The 18,508-nt window shown below is 46.3% G+C and overlaps 1 protein-coding gene across 3 annotated transcripts in view; it reads left to right on the top strand.

Annotated features, from left to right (window-relative positions):
- Mindy4 (MINDY lysine 48 deubiquitinase 4) overlaps positions 1–18,508 on the top strand; it is a 107,435-nt gene that overhangs the window by 39,424 nt on the left and 49,503 nt on the right. For all 3 annotated transcript variants that reach the window (XM_087907460.1, XM_087907459.1, XM_087907461.1), the window contains exons 6-7: positions 12,832–12,887; positions 17,856–17,962. In XM_087907460.1, coding sequence (XP_087763586.1) covers positions 12,832–12,887; positions 17,856–17,962 — 163 coding nt within the window. The remainder of the gene's footprint in view (positions 1–12,831; positions 12,888–17,855; positions 17,963–18,508) is intronic.

Here is an 18,508-nt window from a genome sequence, read left to right as displayed (position 1 = left end):
CTCCATTCTGTGTGTGTGTTTGTCGGGGCTATGGACATGAGCATCCTGCCTAGTAGTGGTTTTAAAAGAATGATTATAGTTTCAGATTTTCTGTTCATTCTTGAGTCAATTTTGTGATTTTTCTGTTAAAATTAATTGTGTATGCGTGCGTGTGTGTGCACATGTGCGTGCAAAGCTCAGAGGTCAGCTTTGTGGAATGTGCCCTTTCCATCCACCTTTATTGGGTCTGGACTCTGACCACCAGGCTGGCATGCCAAGTCCTTTACTCACTGAGCTTTCTCACCAGCCCAGCTTTGAGATTTTTCTAGAAAACAGTCCAGTTTGTTAGTTTTTCAAATGTCTTGTCTTGACCCTGTTTATTTGCTTTGTACTGAAGACATTCTGTCTAAAATGTTTAACTCTAACCCCCCCTTGCTTTAAAGCTATTCACTCCATCCTTCCTCCTTGGCAGTTCCGATGAACCAGGCTAGCATAGCGTGGGCTCCAAAGGGGCGCTTCTGTTCATCTCCACCCACAGAGACCTGACTTTGGGACCTGCTGCACCACGTATTTTGCTCACCTTAAGTCTTGTCCTTACTTCGCCTGCGTCTGCTCCCTTCTGGCGAACCCTACTGTTGCAGGGCTTGGCTCTTTGCTGTACACCTTTCACAGTACCAGGTTGCCTGTGCCACTCAGTTCCTGTTATTAACCGCCGAAGTGCTCCCTAGAGCTGCATTGTTAGTGCTCACCACTTTGGAATGCTTCTAATTTCTACTGTCATTTCTTTAGAGTTACGAATGCACAGATTCATTTTGGGGAGGAGTGTAGAGGAACTGTTCTTTATTATTGAATTTCAAAAAAATTCTTTGCAGTCAGAAATACAGCTTGGATTATTTTGAGACTTTTCAGCTTGCTTGTATTCAGCTATTATAATTAAGCACAATGGACTTGCCAAGAATATATATTGTTTAATAATTGGATGTGTTAAATCAAGCATAGTATCTTGACTCTCAGATATTCTTTATTCTTAGCTGGTCTCCCCTCCCTATCTGAGGTATTATCTGCTGAAGGAGGTGAGCTAAAATTTTCTACTGTATCCACAAGTTGAGCAGTGCTCCGTCCTCCTTTTATTCTGTCAAAGTCTTGGTCTTGTACTTTGGGACTGGTGTTAGGAGAGATTCATGGTAGCCACATATTCACTTTTTAATTCTGTAATAAATAGACTTATCACTAATAATATTTTATTTCTTTTTTCCCCACAGGTTCAGTTTTATTTTTTATTTTATTTTTTAAATTATTATTATTAATTTATAAAAATTTCCACTTCCTCCCCTCCTCCCAATACCCTCCCACTCACCCTACTCCCTCTCCTCCTCCCTCTCCAGTCTTAAGAGCAGTAAGGGTTTCCTGCCCTGTGGGAAGTTCAAGTTCCTCCCCTCTCCCTCCGGTCTAGAAAGGTGAGCATCCAAACAGACTAGGATCCCAAAAAGCCAGTACATGCAAACGAAACAAGTCCCAGTGCCATTATCAATGGCTTCTCAGACAGCCTCCATTTCAGCCACATTCAGAGAATCCGGTTTGATCACATGCTCGTTCAGTCCCAGTCCAGCTGGCCTTGGTGAGCTCTCATTATATCAGTTCCCTTGTATCAGTGGGTGAACGCACCCCTCGCGGTCCTGACTTTCTTGTTCATGTTCTCCCTCCTTCTGCTCTTCATTTGGACCTTCTGGAACTTCAGAATGGCTGGTATACAAGTGGCATGGTTGCTGTATTTTCCTGGGGAGCTTTTGTATCATGCCATTTCTCCTGAAATAACACACAGATAGATTTATTTAGTTCCATTTTATGTTTATGGGTGTATGGGTATTATGTCTGTGCACCACATGTATGTGGTGCCTGCCTAGTCCAGCAGAAGGCATGGGATCCCCTGGAACTGGAGTTTTGGATGGTTGTGAGCCACCATGTAGGAGCTGGGACTTGAACCCTCTGAAAGAGCAGTCAGTGGTCTTATTCTCTAGCCATCTCTCCAGCCCAAGTGTCTGTGTTTTCATTGCAAGGTTAATCAGCTTTTCTCCCTTTGTTACTGACATAATAGCTTTTCTTTGTCTTGTTCCATTGCATGCTTTTTGCTGTATTTTCATTATTTTTTCTTCTTCTTTGAATTGACTGGTGTAAAGTGAACATTTAGTACAGTCATGTAGCCACCATATCTATAGTTCTAAAATGTTTTTTTCTCTTGAAGTAAGGTCCCTCATTCATCCCTTAGGCAGTCCCTCTCAGCCCCCCTACCTCTTAGCTCCAGGCAGTGGGCAATATGTGATATGTCACACAAATGCAGCTGTGTGGCATGTGACCTTTGGTGTCTGTCTGATTCCTTTGAGGCTCATTGACGTTGTAGCATGCTTAATATCTATGCCTTTATGTGGCTGAATGGTATTCTATTCTTTCTTCACTTACACACCAATAGGCATTCAGGTAACTTCTGCCCTTGGGCTACTGTAATTAAAGCTGCCAGTGTGGACATTCCTCTGCAGGTTTGGTTGAGCTCCTGTCTTCAGTTCTTCTGCCTGCTGTGCCTAGGACTCCAATCGCAGAGTCAGATGGTCAGCCTAAGCCTGCAGGAAGCCGCCTAGCTTCTCTCTGGCAGTGTGTCTGCCCGGAGCCCTCTTGTGCTTCTCTTCCTTTGATTTGGAGATCACACAAGGTGTTGCTGTAGCTCCTGCAGTCACTCTTAAACCTTTATCGTTGTCAACTCCACAGCTCAAGCCAGATCAATGTGCCTCTCAGGAAGGAGAAGACAGCCTGGCGATCACTTTCGCTGCTCTTTCTCTGTCTCTTGTGTGTAGCTGTGTTTCCCTTTGGTTTTGGTGTTCTCATTGGGTGTGGCTGTGACTACTTTTATTGCCCATTATCATTTAGTTTTTTCCAGTTTCTTTCAGCTTGCTTTTCTTTTTCCTGATCGGCCCTTCAGTAATTTGCTCAGCGAAGGTCTGCGAGAGTAAGCTGGGAAGTCTTTGCCTGGGACTGTCTTCAGCTTACCTTTAAAGTTAATTTTAGTTGAGACTTTCCCAATCGATGGTGATGGTTCTAGCCACTCTGAAGGTGTCTTCCACCTCCATTGCTGCTATTGACAAGTTTTCTGTTACAGCTTTCTCTAGGCAACCTACCTTTTTTCTTGGCCTTTCTCGTTCTCTGTGGCACTCTGGTCATCTCAGTATGATGTTTCTAGACATGTATTGCTGCTGATTAGACTGATTGCATGCCCATGAAGGCTCGGATCTGGAAATTTTTTTAAAAAGATTTATTTATTTATTTATTTATTTATTTATTTATTTATTTATTATGTATACAGTGTTCTGCCTACATGTAGGCCTGCAGGTCAGAAGAGGGTATCAGATCTCATTACAGATGGTTGTGAGCTACCATGTGGTTGCTGGGAATTGAACTCAGGACCTCTGGAAGGGCAATCAGTGCTCTTAACCTCCGAGCCATCTCTCCAGCCCCCAGATCTGGAAATTCTTAGCAGTTTCATTTGCAGCATTGCCCTACATTTTGCTCTCTTTCCTCTGGCAACCCCTCTTCAGGGTGCCTTGGGTGCAGTGTTGTTGCTCTCCAGTGTCTCTTATTTGATCCTCCAGGCAGCTTCTCTTTCCAGACTGGGTCACAGCTGGTACTGTCCTTTAATAGCTCCTGATAGTCTCCTTCTTGTTTCACATCTGCAGTTTAAGCTCACCAAGTTTTTCCCCCCACTTAACATAAAAAAGCTCAGCCCTGCAGTAAAAGTAGAAGCAGAGTAAACGAACACCTCTGTCCCTGTCACTTAAATTCAGCAGTTGTCAAGATCTGCCTGTCTTCTCTCTCTCTCTCTCTCTCTCTCTCTCTCTCTCTCTCTCTCTCTCTCTCTCTCTCTCTTTCTGGATTTTTGAAACAGCATTTCTCTGTGAAACAGTCCTGGCTGTCCTGGAACTCACTCTGTAGACCAGGCTGTCCTTGAACTCACAGAGATCAGCCTGTCTCTGCCTCGCAAGTGCTGGGATCGAAGGCGTGCGCCACCACAGCCTGCCTTATCTTTTGTTTTGTACTAATGTATCTGTTCATGTTTATGTTTACACATTGTTTTACTGATCCACTTGAGAATAAAAGTCATTATCATGACATTTCAGCTCAAATTTCCTAGGGGCAGGAACATTTTCTGCTCGGCCACAGGGCCATTTGTCCCTCAGAGACCAATCCAGTAATACTGTTTATAACCTTTGTTATAACCTGCAACTAATCTGGTCAAGTGTTCAGTGGTGGATGCAGGAGAAAGAGGCACCTCTTTTTTTTTTTTTTATTAAAAATAGATTCTTTTCTCATACAATACATCCTGATTGCAGTTTTCCTTCCCTCTACTCCTCCCAGTTCCTCCCTACCTCCCATCCCACCCTTTTCTGACTGTCATTAGAAAAGAACTGGCTTCTAAGAGATAACAACCAAACAGAACAAAATAAAATATAGTAAGATATAACAAAAACATACTGTCATATTGAAGTTGAACAAGGCAAACCAGTAGAAGGAAAAGAGCCCCTAGAGAAGACACAAGAATTAGAGACCCACTCATTTACATATTCAGAAGTCCCAAAAAGTACTAAACTAAAAGCTATAATAGATATGAAGAGAGCCGGGTCAGCCCTGTGCATTCAGTCTGTGTGAGTTCTGTAAGAACTGTACATTCGTTTTCTGGCTGCCCAGGCCCAAATAATCACACAGAAACTATATTAATTACAACATTGCTTGGCCGATGGATTAGGCATATTTCTAGTTAGCTCTTGCATCTTAAATTCACCCATTTTTATTAATTTGTGTATTGCCTCAAGGCTGTCCTTTGACAGCCACATGGCATCTCCCTGACCCCACCTTCTTTCCTTCTCTCTCACTGTTTGGACTTACTGTCTTGCTATATTCTGCCCCGCCACAGGCCAAAGCAGACCTTTGTTAACCAATGGTAATAAAGCATACTCACAGCATACAGAGGGGAGTCCCACATTAGAGTTCATATGAGCCTTTGCTCATGTTGATTTAGAGGGCCTTGTTCTTTTGGTGCCCTCCATCCTCTCTGACTCCCACACTCCTTCTGCCTCCTCTTCTGCTAGGTTCCCTGAGTTCTGAGGGGAGAAATTTGATTGAGACATCCCATTAGGAGCTGTGTGTTCTAAGGTCTCCCCCCACCCACGTCCATAATGTCTGGCTGTAGGTCTCTGTATTTGTTCCCATCTGCTGCAAGAGGAAGCTTCTCTGATAACAGCTGAGCAAGACACTTATCTACAAGTGTAGCAAAATATCATTAGGAGACATTTTTTTTTTTTTTAGACCAGTAATATTTGACTTTCCCCTAGGTCTCTGGCTATTAGTCTCTAGTTCTTGGTCACCCAAGCAGTGTCTGGTATGGGTTCCTTCTGGTGGAGTGGGTCTTAAGCCAAATCAGACATTGGTTGGCTACTTCTACAAACTTTGTGCCACCATAACCCTAGCATATCTTGCAGGCAGGGCACCATCGTAGATTAAAGATTTTGTGGCTCGATTGATGTTTATGTTTCTCTTTTGGTAGTTTTCACAGTACCTTCCCATACCAAAGATACTAGAACGTAGGGAGAAAAGGTTCTACGTAGGCGCCTGTTTGACCTCTCCATGGCCAATGAGCTGTGTACATGTTGTCTTCAGCAGTGCAACCCACTGTCAGTTTGGGGAGAACTACCTGGGTTGTTTGGGGATCTCCATGGAACCCCTTTGGCCAACAATTCAGTTGGATGCATCCCAGTCTTAGTACTGAAAGCTTCATTTGGTGACAAGAGATGGTGAGTTGGTACTCACTCTCCCTCATTACATGGAGACTTCATTAGGATCACCTTTATATCTTTTAGTAAGTTTCAACTGCAGTAGATTTCCACATCACCCATCAGAGGCCCTTCAACTCTAGCTGTCTTTCCCAGCAATCCTTCCTTCAACCTCATCTCCCATCCCCCAACCCACCTGATCTCAGTCCTCTCCTTTCCCTGGTCCACCCATAAAAATCCATTCTATTTCTTCCTCCCAGGGAGATCGTGTGTCCTTCCTAGTCCCCTCCTCTATACCTACCCCTTTTGGATCTATGGATTGTAGCTTGGCTATCATTTATTTAATACCTAATATTCACATAAAAGCAAAGACATACCATATTTATCTTTCTGGATCTGGCTTACCTCACTCACTCAGGATTTTTTTTTTTTCTGGTTTCATCCATTTGTTTGCAAATTTCACAATGTCTTTTTTTTTTTTTAAAAAGAGTTAAGTAATAATCCATTGTATAATTGTGCATTTTCTTTATTTGTTTTTCTGTTGAGGGACAACTAGGTTGTTTCCAATTTCTGGGTATTATGACTAGAGCAGCAATGAACATGGCTGAGTCAGGTGTCCTTGGGTATGTGTACAAGAGTGGTATACCTGGATCCTGAGGTAGATAGATTCTCATCTTCCTGAGGAACTGCCATACTGGTTTCCATAGTGACTGTACTTCCACCAGCAGTGTGTGAGTGTTCCCCTTGTCCTAATCCTCACCAGTGTGAGCTGTCACTTGTTTTATTGATCTTAGCCATCCTGACAAGCATGAGATGAAATCTCAAAGTAGTTTCAGTTTGCATTTCCCTGATGGCTAGGGATGTTCAACGTTTCTTTTATAAATTTTTCTCAACCATTTGGATTTCCTCTATTGAGAAGTCTTTTTTTAGATCTGTATCCATTTTTAATTGAATTATTGTTTTTTGATATCTAGTTTCTTGTGTTCTTTATATATTTTGGATATTAGTTCTCTATTAAATGTAGTGTTGGTAAAAAAAAAAAAAAACAAAAAACTCTATATCTTTTCCCATTCTGTAGGCTGATACTTTGTCCAAATGATGCTGTCCTTTGCCTTCTAGAAGCTTTTCAGTTTTGTGAGGTCCCATTTATCAATCATTGATCCAAGGAGGCACCTCTTTCTAACTGCATAGGCCCCGATCAGATTTTCGTACATGTTCCCAAGCTATGCTTTCAGCCTTACTTTCTTTTGTCTCTCAGCATAAGTGTTATTCATTGGATTGACTGACATGCCAGCTCCCATTTAACTCAAATAAGTTTGGCTCAAGTTTGTCATGGAACATTTCTAGATGGTTTGCTTCAATATTGGGTTTCCGCTAAGCATTTAGAGACAATGTATCTAAGATGTATCCTGCCCTTTACCCCACATCATTGATGTAATGCTACTGTTTTATTTTGGGTGACACTAAGTTGGGGCACACTTCAGTGTGTATCAGTTACCCTATTACCAAGGAGATAACTTTTCCTTTTGCAGTTAATAAGTAATCCACTTGCAGGCCATGTAAATAGCCTCGTTTCTAAGAGTCTTTCATCCATTGGTATTAGCATCTGGTAATGGTTTTCTTATGTATATAATTAAATTAGTATAAAGTGATTTTCTTATTTCAATACTTATACACATGTTTGTGGAATGTTCTATAGAGAACTTTTCCATTCTTTTCTCTCTCTCTTCTTCTCTCCTTGGAGCAGGTTTGCGGCTTTTTTCCAGTATTGCTTGTATCCATGGGTTTCTCCAAAGCTGCCCACTGCTATCTCAGTGGCATCTTCTTTCTTATGCTTCCCATCCCTCTGAGGAGCCCCTCCCCATCCTCTCTAATGCAGAGTGCTTCTCCTGCTGCCCTGGTGTCTCGGCTCTGAGCCTGCTGCTTGTGTCTGTAGGCTTTCACCATTCACTCACTAAGTTACTCAGAAGAAGTTTATGTGCATGAGAGATTGCTTACCCTCCACCCCAGCCTTAAAAACCTTTACATTACCTCTTTTAGGCATGCTGGGGTATCACTGATGTGGGGAAAATTTATGATAATTTCTTAGATTTTAGATTCTTGTGCCATGGGATGGGGACCAGATGAATTCCATGGCTCAGGATTCTGGTATTTCATTAACGGTAATGGCCAATGATCGATACCCTTGCTCTCCTGAGGCAGCTTTCCTTGAAGCATAACTAATCTGGGCAAATGTCCAATGGCAGACATAGAAGAGTGAGGCACCTTCTGTCTGCATTGCACTAGGACCCAGTGAACTATTTCTGAAGGTATTGGATGCCAGGACAGGAACGAGTTTTTCAGACCAGGATTCATCAGTTCTTCATCGCCCCATGTTTGTGCACTGCCCCACAGTGGATAGAGACTCTCTGCCCTTCCCCCAACAAGGAAAATTTTTTTTGTTATCATGCAAACCTTGCCCACAGACATATAGGTTTAGATAGAGCAGGTGTAAAAGCCCAGGTCTCTCGTTGGCACTTACAGGAAAAAGGTCTTTTATTTAATCATGCCATAGAAGTGTGCTTGTTTTCTAATGAGAGACAGAAAGGGGTGGATCCAGTTAGGAGGGGAAGTGGGGGGAACTTGAAGAAGTAGAGGGAGGAAAAACTTAATTATGCATAATACCTAGTTATCCAAATATAGACTTAAGATGATTATTTTTCCCTTTTATTGGAGATAGGTTTTTTTCTCACATAATATGCCCTGACAGACCCATGCAGGCCCTGTGCGTGCTACCTCAGTCTCTACGAGTTCATATGAGCTTTGATCGTGTTGGTTTAGAGGCCTTGTTTTCTTGATGTTCTCCACTCCTCTGGCACTGAAAATCTTTCTGCCTCCTCTTCTGAAGGGTTCCCTGAGCCCTGAGGGAGGGAAATGATGGAGGTGTCCCATTTAGGGCTGAGTGTTCCAAGTCTCTTATTCTCTGCACACTGTCTGGCTGTGGCTCTCTGTATTTGTTCCCATCAGCTTCAGGAGGAAGATTCTGTGATGATGGCTGAGAAGCCGCTGATTTACGAGTCTAGTAAAATGTCATTGGGAGTCATTTTATTGTTTCTTCTTCTTCTTCTTCTTCTTCTTCTTCTTCTTCTTCTTCTTCTTCTTCTTCTTCTTCTTCTTCTTCTTCTTCCTCCTCCTCCTCCTCCTCCTCCTCCCCTTCTTCTTCTTCTTCTTCTTCTTCTTCTTCTTCTTCTTCTTCTTCTTCTTCTTCTTCTTCTTCTTCTTCTTCTTCTTCTTCTTCTTCTTCTTCTTCTTCTTCTTCTTCTACTGCTTCTGCTTCGGCTCCTTCTCCTCCTCCTCCTCCTCCTCCTCCTCAAAGCCTCCTCCTCCTCAAAGAGCAGTAATATTTCATTTTACTCTAGGTCTCTGGGCTACCTAGTCTCTGGTTCTTGATCACCCAAACAGTGTTGGGTATGGGTTCCATCTTGTGGATCGGGCTGTAAGTCACAGATATTGGTTGGTTACTCCCACAAGCTTTGTGCCACCATTACCTTAGCATATCTTGTAGGCAGGACACCATTATAAATTAAAGGTTTTGTGGCTGGGTTAGTGTTTGTTTTTCCTTTGGTAACTTGCAGAGTGCCTCTCTGTACTAAAGATGCTAGAATATGGTGGTCGGGGGTTCTATGTAGGCACCAGTTCAGCTTCTCCATGTGAGTAGGTGTTGTTCTCAGCAATGGGCCTTAGCCAGTTTGTGGAGAATGACCTATAGTCTTGGCAGCAGCCTGGACTGTTTGGGGGATTCCCATGAGATTCCTTGGGCAAACAGTTTCAGAGGCTCTTTCTACCCAGACAAGGATTCAGTTGCTCGGAGACTAAGTCCTGATCCTGTGCACTCCTGAACATGGGCCTGGGTCTTTACTCTCTCTGTGGGGTGTGATAAGGAACAGAAATGGGGTGGAGGTCACCTAGGTATGACAAAATGCGTGGCTGCCATTGGTCCTTGGTACACACCTCTGGGTTATCCACACGGTGGCACTTGGAGAAAGCATTGAAGCCTTGATTTATCTTTTTGTCTTTGTTGTTTGTAGTTGTTTTCACTCAAAGGCAAGAACATACTTTTGTGCTTGTGCCACAAAGGGACACATGAAAGGAACAATAGCACATTCTCCACGTGTGAGCACACTTGAGGTCTCCTTTGGTGACGAGATCTATGGGACATGGGCACAAAGCTCCTCCTGCAGCTGATGGATAGCCTTCTGGGTGGAAATCCCATGACTGGGGAGAGGCCCTGCTGTTCCCCACGCAGTGGACCTTCCCCACCCTCTCATGAGACTCTTGTCCCACCATTCCTGGGATGCCATAGAAGTTACTGGCAGGGACAGCATGTGCAAATTAAAGAAGTGAGGTGTTTGAAACTAGTGGCCTGGGTTTGAGTCCCAGTGTTTGGCACTTCTAAATTGCGTGGCCTTGTGTAAGTTGCCCAGTTTCTGTGAGGGTTATTGCATTATTTAGCTTCCTATCTGGAGCACTGGCTTGCGCTGGACATCCAGGACTCAGGGAGACACAAGAATGCTGCAGTCCTGTGTCCCTCCGTGGTGCCAAACTAAGCCTCCCACTCCATGCTACATAACATGAATTTAATGCCTCCTAGTTCTGAAGACCAAAGTCCAAAATTAGTTTCATTGGGCTAACACCGAAGTGTCGGTATGGCTAGATCTTTCTGAAGGCCCATGCCCTGCCTTTTTACTCTTCATGGCCACCTGTGTCGCTTACTCTCCCATCTGCAAAGTGTGTCAACCTGGTTTCAGCTTTTGTCATCTCAGCTCCTTTGACTTGTGACTGCACCATTTCTACCTGGAGACTCACCCAGGATCATTCTCCATCTCAGGTCCTTTACATTCCCATTTCTACTCTAGGATAATGGCTACAGGTTCTGGGAATTAGAATGTGGATGACTTTATGGGCTAGCCTGCCACACCATCCTGCCCCCCCTTTTTTTTTTGCCTGGGAGACAGGCTTGCTAGAAAGCCCTTCGTTTGTGCTGGGAGGTGAATGCATGCTTTGCGTGGGGGCTCTGCACGTGGGCTTCAGGGCATTAGGAATCTCCCAGAAGGTATTCGGTGTAGAGGGCATAGTGTATGAGAAGGCTCGGTGGCTTGTCCTGAGATACTGAGCACAGGGTAAGTAGGGCAGGCAGAGTGTGATGGCTCAGCAGGAGATACCTCTGGACAGAAGGTGGCAGGTCGTGTAGAGCCTTGCAGAGCACTTTTAATAGGCCTGCTTCTGTTTCAGAAGGAAGTTATGAGAGATAGCTACTGCCGTTAACTTTGGAGTCGTGGCTTGCGTTAGATTCCTGTGCCGCCACTTGCTTGATATAAAACCATAGAAAACGGCTGAACCTCTCTTGAGACTCAGAAATAACTACTTCAAAAGACACTTTTGGGAGACAGGCAGCCTTTGAGGTTTTCAAAGCACATACTCTAGTGCCTGGGATAATCCAAAGCCAGGAGGACTTTGTCACTAATGCTGTGGTTACTTTGGCAAATATGGAATTGCTGTAGGTGATTGACATGGGGGTTAGCAGGGACCTTTAGGTAACTATGTGGTGGTGCGGTGTCACACCAGACTGGCCTCTGCACACACATCACGGGGACTGTGGATGGGCCACTCTGGGTGTAGGGATGGCACTAAGGCTGCTGAGATACCGTGAGAGGGGAAGAAGTCAAGCCAAGTAGGTATAAGAAGGCCCTGGTGGCCTTGGGGTGCTTATGAGATTCCCTTGCTGTCCCTACCTGAAATGCTTCACGAGAACTATAGAAGCCATCTTAGGCAGTGCCTGGACCTCATGTTCCTGGACCCTGTCCCTTCCGTCACAGTGACCACCAGGTCCTCAGCCCCTGCTATGGAGCAGATGAGCTGGGCAGAGTCTGTGGGAAGAGACTTTCGATGGTGATGCAACTTAGTTTTGCCTCATGGTATTAGTGGGATGTTCTGCATCCATGGACCCCTCGTCCCAGCTTTCCAGAACATTCTGCTCCCATGCTCCTTACAAACACCTGTCTAGTCATGGTGGCACAGGACTCAAAGATTTTTTGGGGTTTGAATGAAATAAAGTGGATTTCCTGAATGGGATGGGCACAGGGGAGAGCAGGCTGCTTAGGAGGGAGCATGAGGGAACTCTGGGTTCTGGAGCCACAGAGAAACTCAGAGTCCCACAAAGGGCAGGCACGAGGTCTGAGAACCGTGTGTCCTACACAGTCTTCACTCACACCCTTCATACATCTTCAGGAGGAAGCCAGTTCAATGGAGGGCACCATGGCGAGACCATGATTGTTACTGCATTCATATCTTAGCCTGCAAAGACGGTGGAGGAAAATATATTTCAATGCCATGTTCAAAAGAGCTGTCATTTTCGACATAGTAAATGAGTTTTTGGAGGATGATGTAAGAGTGTTACTCTCAATGTGTTCTGTTTCCTTTAGTTCAGATTGATGCATGATGGAGGAAAATTAATCTAAGCTGAGCTACTACATGGGTGGAGGCTCTGAATTCACGGGTGTACTCGTGCATGTGCATACACATGCGTGGACATACACACATACACACGTAGGGGCATACACACACGTGGGCATACACACACATGGGCATACACACATACGTGTGCGCATACACACATGTGGGCACACACACACACACACACACACACACACACGAACAGCAAATCAGAACCACAGGGCCAGTTTCCTTTACATACATTGGTTCATCCCAGGAGTCTCTCTTACAAGGTCACACATGGTTTTACAAGGAGGCTGGGCGAGAAGAAACAAACAAACAAGCATGACTTTGAAACCACGAGTGACGAGGCAGACACACTGGTAAGTCTTGCCCCTTGTCCCCAGTGTGTCCCAGTGACATCAAGCTTTGTTGGCCTGTGTCCTGCTCAAGGCATCTCGTAGTGTCAGGGTCAGGTGTCCTCAGTCATCCGTACTGTTTATGTTCCTCTACCGTTCTCCTCTCCCACACTGACGTTTTCTTTCTCCTTTTCTCTTTTCTTTTTCAGGAAAAACCAGTTGGTGTCTGACAAGGCCGATGATAAGCCAGATGCCCTGTGGCTAGGTAGGTGAAGCTCATCCCTCTGCTGCCTAGGTAGGTGAGGCTCATCCCTCTGCTGTCTAGGCAGAGGCAGGGCTCCAGCTAAGCTTGGTGAGAGACTCTTCGCCATTCTCCTCAGGGCCATGGTGCTCTGTTCCTTCAGTGTCTCCATCTACTGCCTGCCTTTCTCCTCTGGACAGTTCTGAAAAAAGAAATTGGTTGTGTATGTGAATGTAGTCACACATGCTGGCAACCCCAGCACTCAGGAGACTTAAGACAGGAGAATTCCAAGTTGGAGGCCAGCCTGGGCCATATGCCAAGACCCTGTCTCCAAAACCAAGTCAAACCAATCAACCAACCCACCAAAGAAAATTTTTTTTTCCCCAAACCAAACCGGACCAGCCAACAGAAAGTAGGTTGCTTGTCTCTGAACCTGCATAGCACAGCTGCAGGAGAGGGGCTCTTTGGGACCATTTAGAATGTTTCTGATAGACAGTTCCAGGCCAAGATATGAGATACCCCTGCCTGGGGTGGCGTGTCCACTTAAAAGGTTCAGAAACATGGTGAAGGTATAAAATTCACAGAGAAGTGTGAGGGGCTCCACCTCTGCGCACAGTCCTGGGCGGTTCACACAGTGGCTACGTCTGTGCTGCTGCACTCTGAGATCCAAAGAGAGCATTTATTTCCACTTTTGCTTTGAAGCGATTTCTTCCTGTCTGTAATCCTTGAAGATGGAGTCTGGTGGAAACTCGAGTGAAGGATTGACAGGGCAAGGTTGGACTTAAAATGGAAGTTTAAGTGCTCTTGAGTCTGCCCTCTTCCGGGAAGCCAGCCCCTGTACCTGCAGGCCTTCTTTTTGGCACATAGACACTGTTCAGTCACTCTGCTGCTCTCTCCCTTTTAGAGATTCCTTTTCAAGCTGTAGGAGGAGAGGTGTGCTCTTAGAAGTTCCTGGGCTGGGCGTACAGCCGACCATGAGCTTTCATCTTGCTGAAAGTTCAGGCCGGGACTCTGATCATGGAGGCAGGCTTGTTTATGCTGCATGACACACTTCAGAGGTCCCAGAACCTCAGAAATCACCAGGACCCACTGACGGGGATGATGTGGCCCTGCCCAGGAAGGGCAGTTTTCTGTCCATGACTGTACAGAGTAAAGGAAAGTTAAGGAACCCTGGCATTCAAAGCCTCGGGGTTATGCAGCTCTTGAAGCTTTTCTGATGAAAGCAGCTCGTGTTCAGACACAAAGCAACTCAGTTCCCAGCCGTCAGAACTCCTTTCGGAAGGGAAGCTTTTGGCGGTTCCCAGAAGCCATTTGAAGTCCTATCTGGAAGGAGGGGACCTTCTGCTGCTAGCTCGGAGGAGGATTCAGACAAAGGAAAGGAAGTAAAGGATGAGAACAGAGTTAGGGAAGAGAAACACAGAGCGGGTTGGGGGACAAGGGATATGGGGTGCAGGACAGAGGCAGTGCATTCTGGGAGAGGGTCCATGCTCCCTTCTGTTTGCCTTTGGTCTGGTTTAGGAGCTTCGTCTGTAGCTCCCTGCAGGTGTAGGTGAGGCTTTGCTGAAGGCAGGCTGCTGAGTGGAGAACATGTTGTTTTTGAAGGGCAGAGCTGGATGGCCCCAAAGAGAGAGATGTCCTCCCATAGAACATGTGAGCTTCAGGAGATACAGGAGGCTGGTTCTGTGTTGGGCCCTGGGAGGTCCATAAAAGAGTGACATTCAGGTTGACTCTGGAGGATGGGCCAGGTCTTGCCCAAGGGAGATATGGGAGGAACTTCACAAGCAGAGGCAATGATGAGCGTGAGGGGGGCTCTGGAGAGGAGCAGGGCCAAGGGGAGTGAGTGTCAGGATGGGGCTGGGGCAGCTGGCACAGAGGATTCTGAAGGCTGTGCTAAGGTTTGGACTGAATTGCTCAGCATCAGGAGCTGCTGAAAGTCAGGGCTATGCATTGAGCCGTGTAGACTTGGCCCAGGATAGATTCCAATGTAGGAACCCCTGGAAAGGGGCTTGTGAGGAGCCCTTGAGAAGCTCACAGCAGAGGGATAGGGCTCGTCTGTCCCTAGTCACCCCTCAGAGTTTCGAGACCTCACATGCCACCTTAATGGGCTGCTTCCTCTACCTCTCGTGACAGAGTCCATTGTCTTGCTCTTTGCTCCTGAACCTTTGCCCAGATTCCTACTCCAGCACATTTCACCACTGTGTTTGGGGCTCTGTGTCTCTTTCTCTGGGCTGGGATCTCTTGGAGAACAGAACGGTCCCTTCATCAGTTCTGGGCCTCTCTGTCCCATGCTATCTCCAGTATATTAACTATGGGTGTTTGATAGAGGATGCCATAAAACCAGGCCCGGTGATACAGACCTGTAGTTAGACTTCTTAGAACTCTAAGGAAAGAGAATAACCATGAGTTCAAGGCCAACCTGGATTACAAAGTGAGTTCAAAGCTAGGGTGGCTTAGTGAGACTCTGTCTTATAATAAAAAGTGAAAAAGCAAGCAGGGAGAACTTGGGATCAGAGGCAGTACCAGTTCACTTGTGTAGCATACATGAGACCCTGGGTTTAATATTCAGCTCTGCAAACACACAAGTGCTTTTGGATAAATAGAGAAAAACACACTTTCTGGGGCAATGGAGAGAGAAGGGATAAGCATGAGATGTTGGAAAGATGGGAAAACCCAAAGGCGGGAGCCACAGTAGGTGGGGAAGACCGAGATTCTGTCTTGGGACACGAGGGGAGGGGTGAGGAGATCCTTATCAAACCCAAATCTTGGAGGACTGTCAAGGGATGGGGGTTCCCTGTGAGTATCCTGGGGCCAGTAGGAAGTAGCGGCTTACTGGTAGAGATGCCACATCTGAGCAGTTCATACAGAAGGGAGCCCGATGGCCGTGTCCCTGTGGAGTCAGCGTCAGCACCACGCCTCTCATTCTCTTTGGATCCCACTCGGAGGGAAATGTGGCTCTTTTTCTCTCTCTCCACCCACATGCCCCCCTAAATTTTTTCCCTCCAAAGCGCATATGAAATGGGAAAACAAACCCCTAGCTCCCGTTCAACCACACATTCATAGGCCAGCCTTAAAAATAGCATTCGCAAACCACTGGCATTTGCAGACAGTTTGGTGTCTTGGCCAGCATGTCATTCCTCAGTGCTTCGTTTTCCCTTGCATGATGGTCTCGCCACATCTGTCCCTGAGGCCTGCAGTGTGGTCCTAAACCAACTCCCTGTGCTGGGCCAGGTCCTCCCTGCAGAATCCAAGGGAGGTTTCCGGCTCCACTGCCCACCACCATCCTTTATGTCCTACGAGTCTTTCTTCCTAACTCCCTGTCTCCATCCCAGACTCAGTCCATGGCTGAGCAGAGTATGTTCTTGCCCCCTCCATATCCACCCCTTACAGTGCACCAGACAGAGGTCTTCAAAGGAGCTCAAGCTCTGTTCCTCTCATTCCTCAGGAATCAGGCCGGACCCAAGCACTGCAAGGAGCCCTTCAGGCCTGGTAGAGTCGCTTTGGTTGCTCTGCCTGGTAGACTGGGGCCTCCGGTGCCCACGGTGAGATAGGCCACATTTCTGGTCTCTGCTCTCCCCGTATATCTTTACGATGTCTGCCTGTCAGCCATGCCCTCCTTCTTCCCTTCAGCCCTCACTCACTACAGTAGGCATGAGCTACATCTGTTCCCGTGGAGTCGGGGCATTGCTTGGAATGTGTGTGTCTTTATTTGCTATCTCATCTGATTTCTTCCCTTTTATACACAGTGCCATGTTTCTAAGATCTATTCACGTTGCTGGAAACATCTGGTTTCTATTTCTGGTTATTTTTATAAGGCCTTGGTCACAGGGTAACGTTTCCAGAGATTCAAACTAAGAAAGGTCTCATTTAAATCTAGCTTCTTACTTAAAGTCAGTCTTAAAAAATTACCTTTGCTGATTTTATAGATATAGAGAATGGATTTTTGTCATTTTGACCCCACCTGCCATCTCTCATCCACCCCCCCCCCACTTGCTGAAACCCCTCTTACCAGCCCCCACTCCGATGTTCATGCCTCGTCTTCTTGTTCAGTGGATGAGTTTTCCTTGTGTGGTGGCTGGCTCAACCCGATGGGGAAGGAGGCTGCTGAGTAAGATAGAAGTGGGAAGTTGTCCTGAGATTCCCCTCTGCCTGCCCGCCCCAATGGCAGACCCACCCTGGCAGTGTTTCTGCGGAGTATGTGCTCAGCCTTCCCAGCGTGCTTACCTAGGGGTCCCTTCTCCTGGGGTCCTTTATCTGAGCATTCTAGTAGATGCTGCACAGACACGGAAAGGCCAGAGGGTCTTACCAGCTGAGGTGTCACAGACCAGTGCTGCTGAAGACTCTGGCAGGATTCTCCTTCTTCCTCTGTCATCACAGCTGTGAGACCATATACCCAAGAGATATCCTGGGTCCCTTCTGACTGGAGCACAAAGGGAGGCAGGGTACAAAATGGTTTATAGTCAGCTTGTTTTATGTCCTGCCTCTGCCACTTTCTCCCTGTCCCAGTTGGGACAGCCATAACACTGCCTATGCCTCATGTGCTTGCTATATTTAGGGGCAGTAGGAACCAGACTCTCAAAAGGCCAAGTTGGGGTTGAGTGGCACAACTCAAATGTCCAATGAATAGCACTGAGGATCATAAGAATTTGTAGAAATGTGACTCCTTTAACACCAGCCTCCTCTCATGTGTCCTTAGGGTGACAGACTTGTGCCTCCTGCTGACCTTTTGTAAAGAGTGTGTCAGAGCTGGGCCCGGCTCACTGGCTGTAGGCTTCACTCTGTCCACCTGTGGCACAATGAGGGAGCGGTGGTAACCAGGAGGAGGTCCCCTCTTTGCTTTCTTTCCTGGTGGGGGAGGGCTGGGGCCTGATGTGGAGGCTGTTGTTCAGTCTGAGATATTCTCAAGTTTTTCCAAAGTTCTCAGTGTGGCGGCTGTGTAAGTGATTTCCTGTTCCATTTCCCCTTGACCCACACCATGGCCATGTTTTCTTCCAGAGGATGTTGAGGATGAACTCATAAAGGAAGACATTGTCCTGTCCCCACCTCCATCAATGCTCAAGCTGCAAACTGTATCAAAGCCAATTGATCTCTCATTGGCAAAGGTAGGTGTCTGTGCAGAGGTGTAAGGAGTCCACATTAAATATAGCTGGATGCAAACTGCACAGCTTTGATGTTTTGGGCTCAGTGGTTCTTTTTCATTATAATCTCTTGGGCACTGTTGAAGTGGGAACTGGGATGTGATATATTAAGAAACCTGAACCGAGGGGCAGGAAGACTGTTTTAGTCCTGGCTGCTCTCCTGCCTCCATGAGGCAGACTTGGGTCTTATGGGTGGACCCTGTTGCCATCCGCTTAGCCAAAGAGTGGCAGTTCCAGAACTGTCAAAGAACTATGGGAGAACTGAGTTTTCTGGATGCTGCAGGACCCTGCTCTTCTATGACCCAGAGCTGCCTCGCCTGCTGCAGTGGGACATTAGAGGACATTAGCTGTCCTATGAGCCTGACTCTGGGCCTACACTGACTTTATGCACTAGATTCTGGGCAGCTGCAGAGCTGGAAGGACAGGGAGGGCTGGCAGTTTGTCAGCATATCCAGGTTTGAACCTGTGGCCTTTTAGGTGGACCCATGACAGCAGGACACAGGTTCCGTG

This window comes from Myodes glareolus, chromosome 6 (genome assembly GCF_982192425.1).
Source record: "Myodes glareolus chromosome 6, mMyoGla1.1, whole genome shotgun sequence".
Taxonomy (NCBI): Eukaryota; Metazoa; Chordata; class Mammalia; order Rodentia; family Cricetidae; genus Myodes; species Myodes glareolus.
Note: the sequence above shows the minus strand (reverse complement) of the source record. Positions and strands in the feature narration are given on the sequence as shown.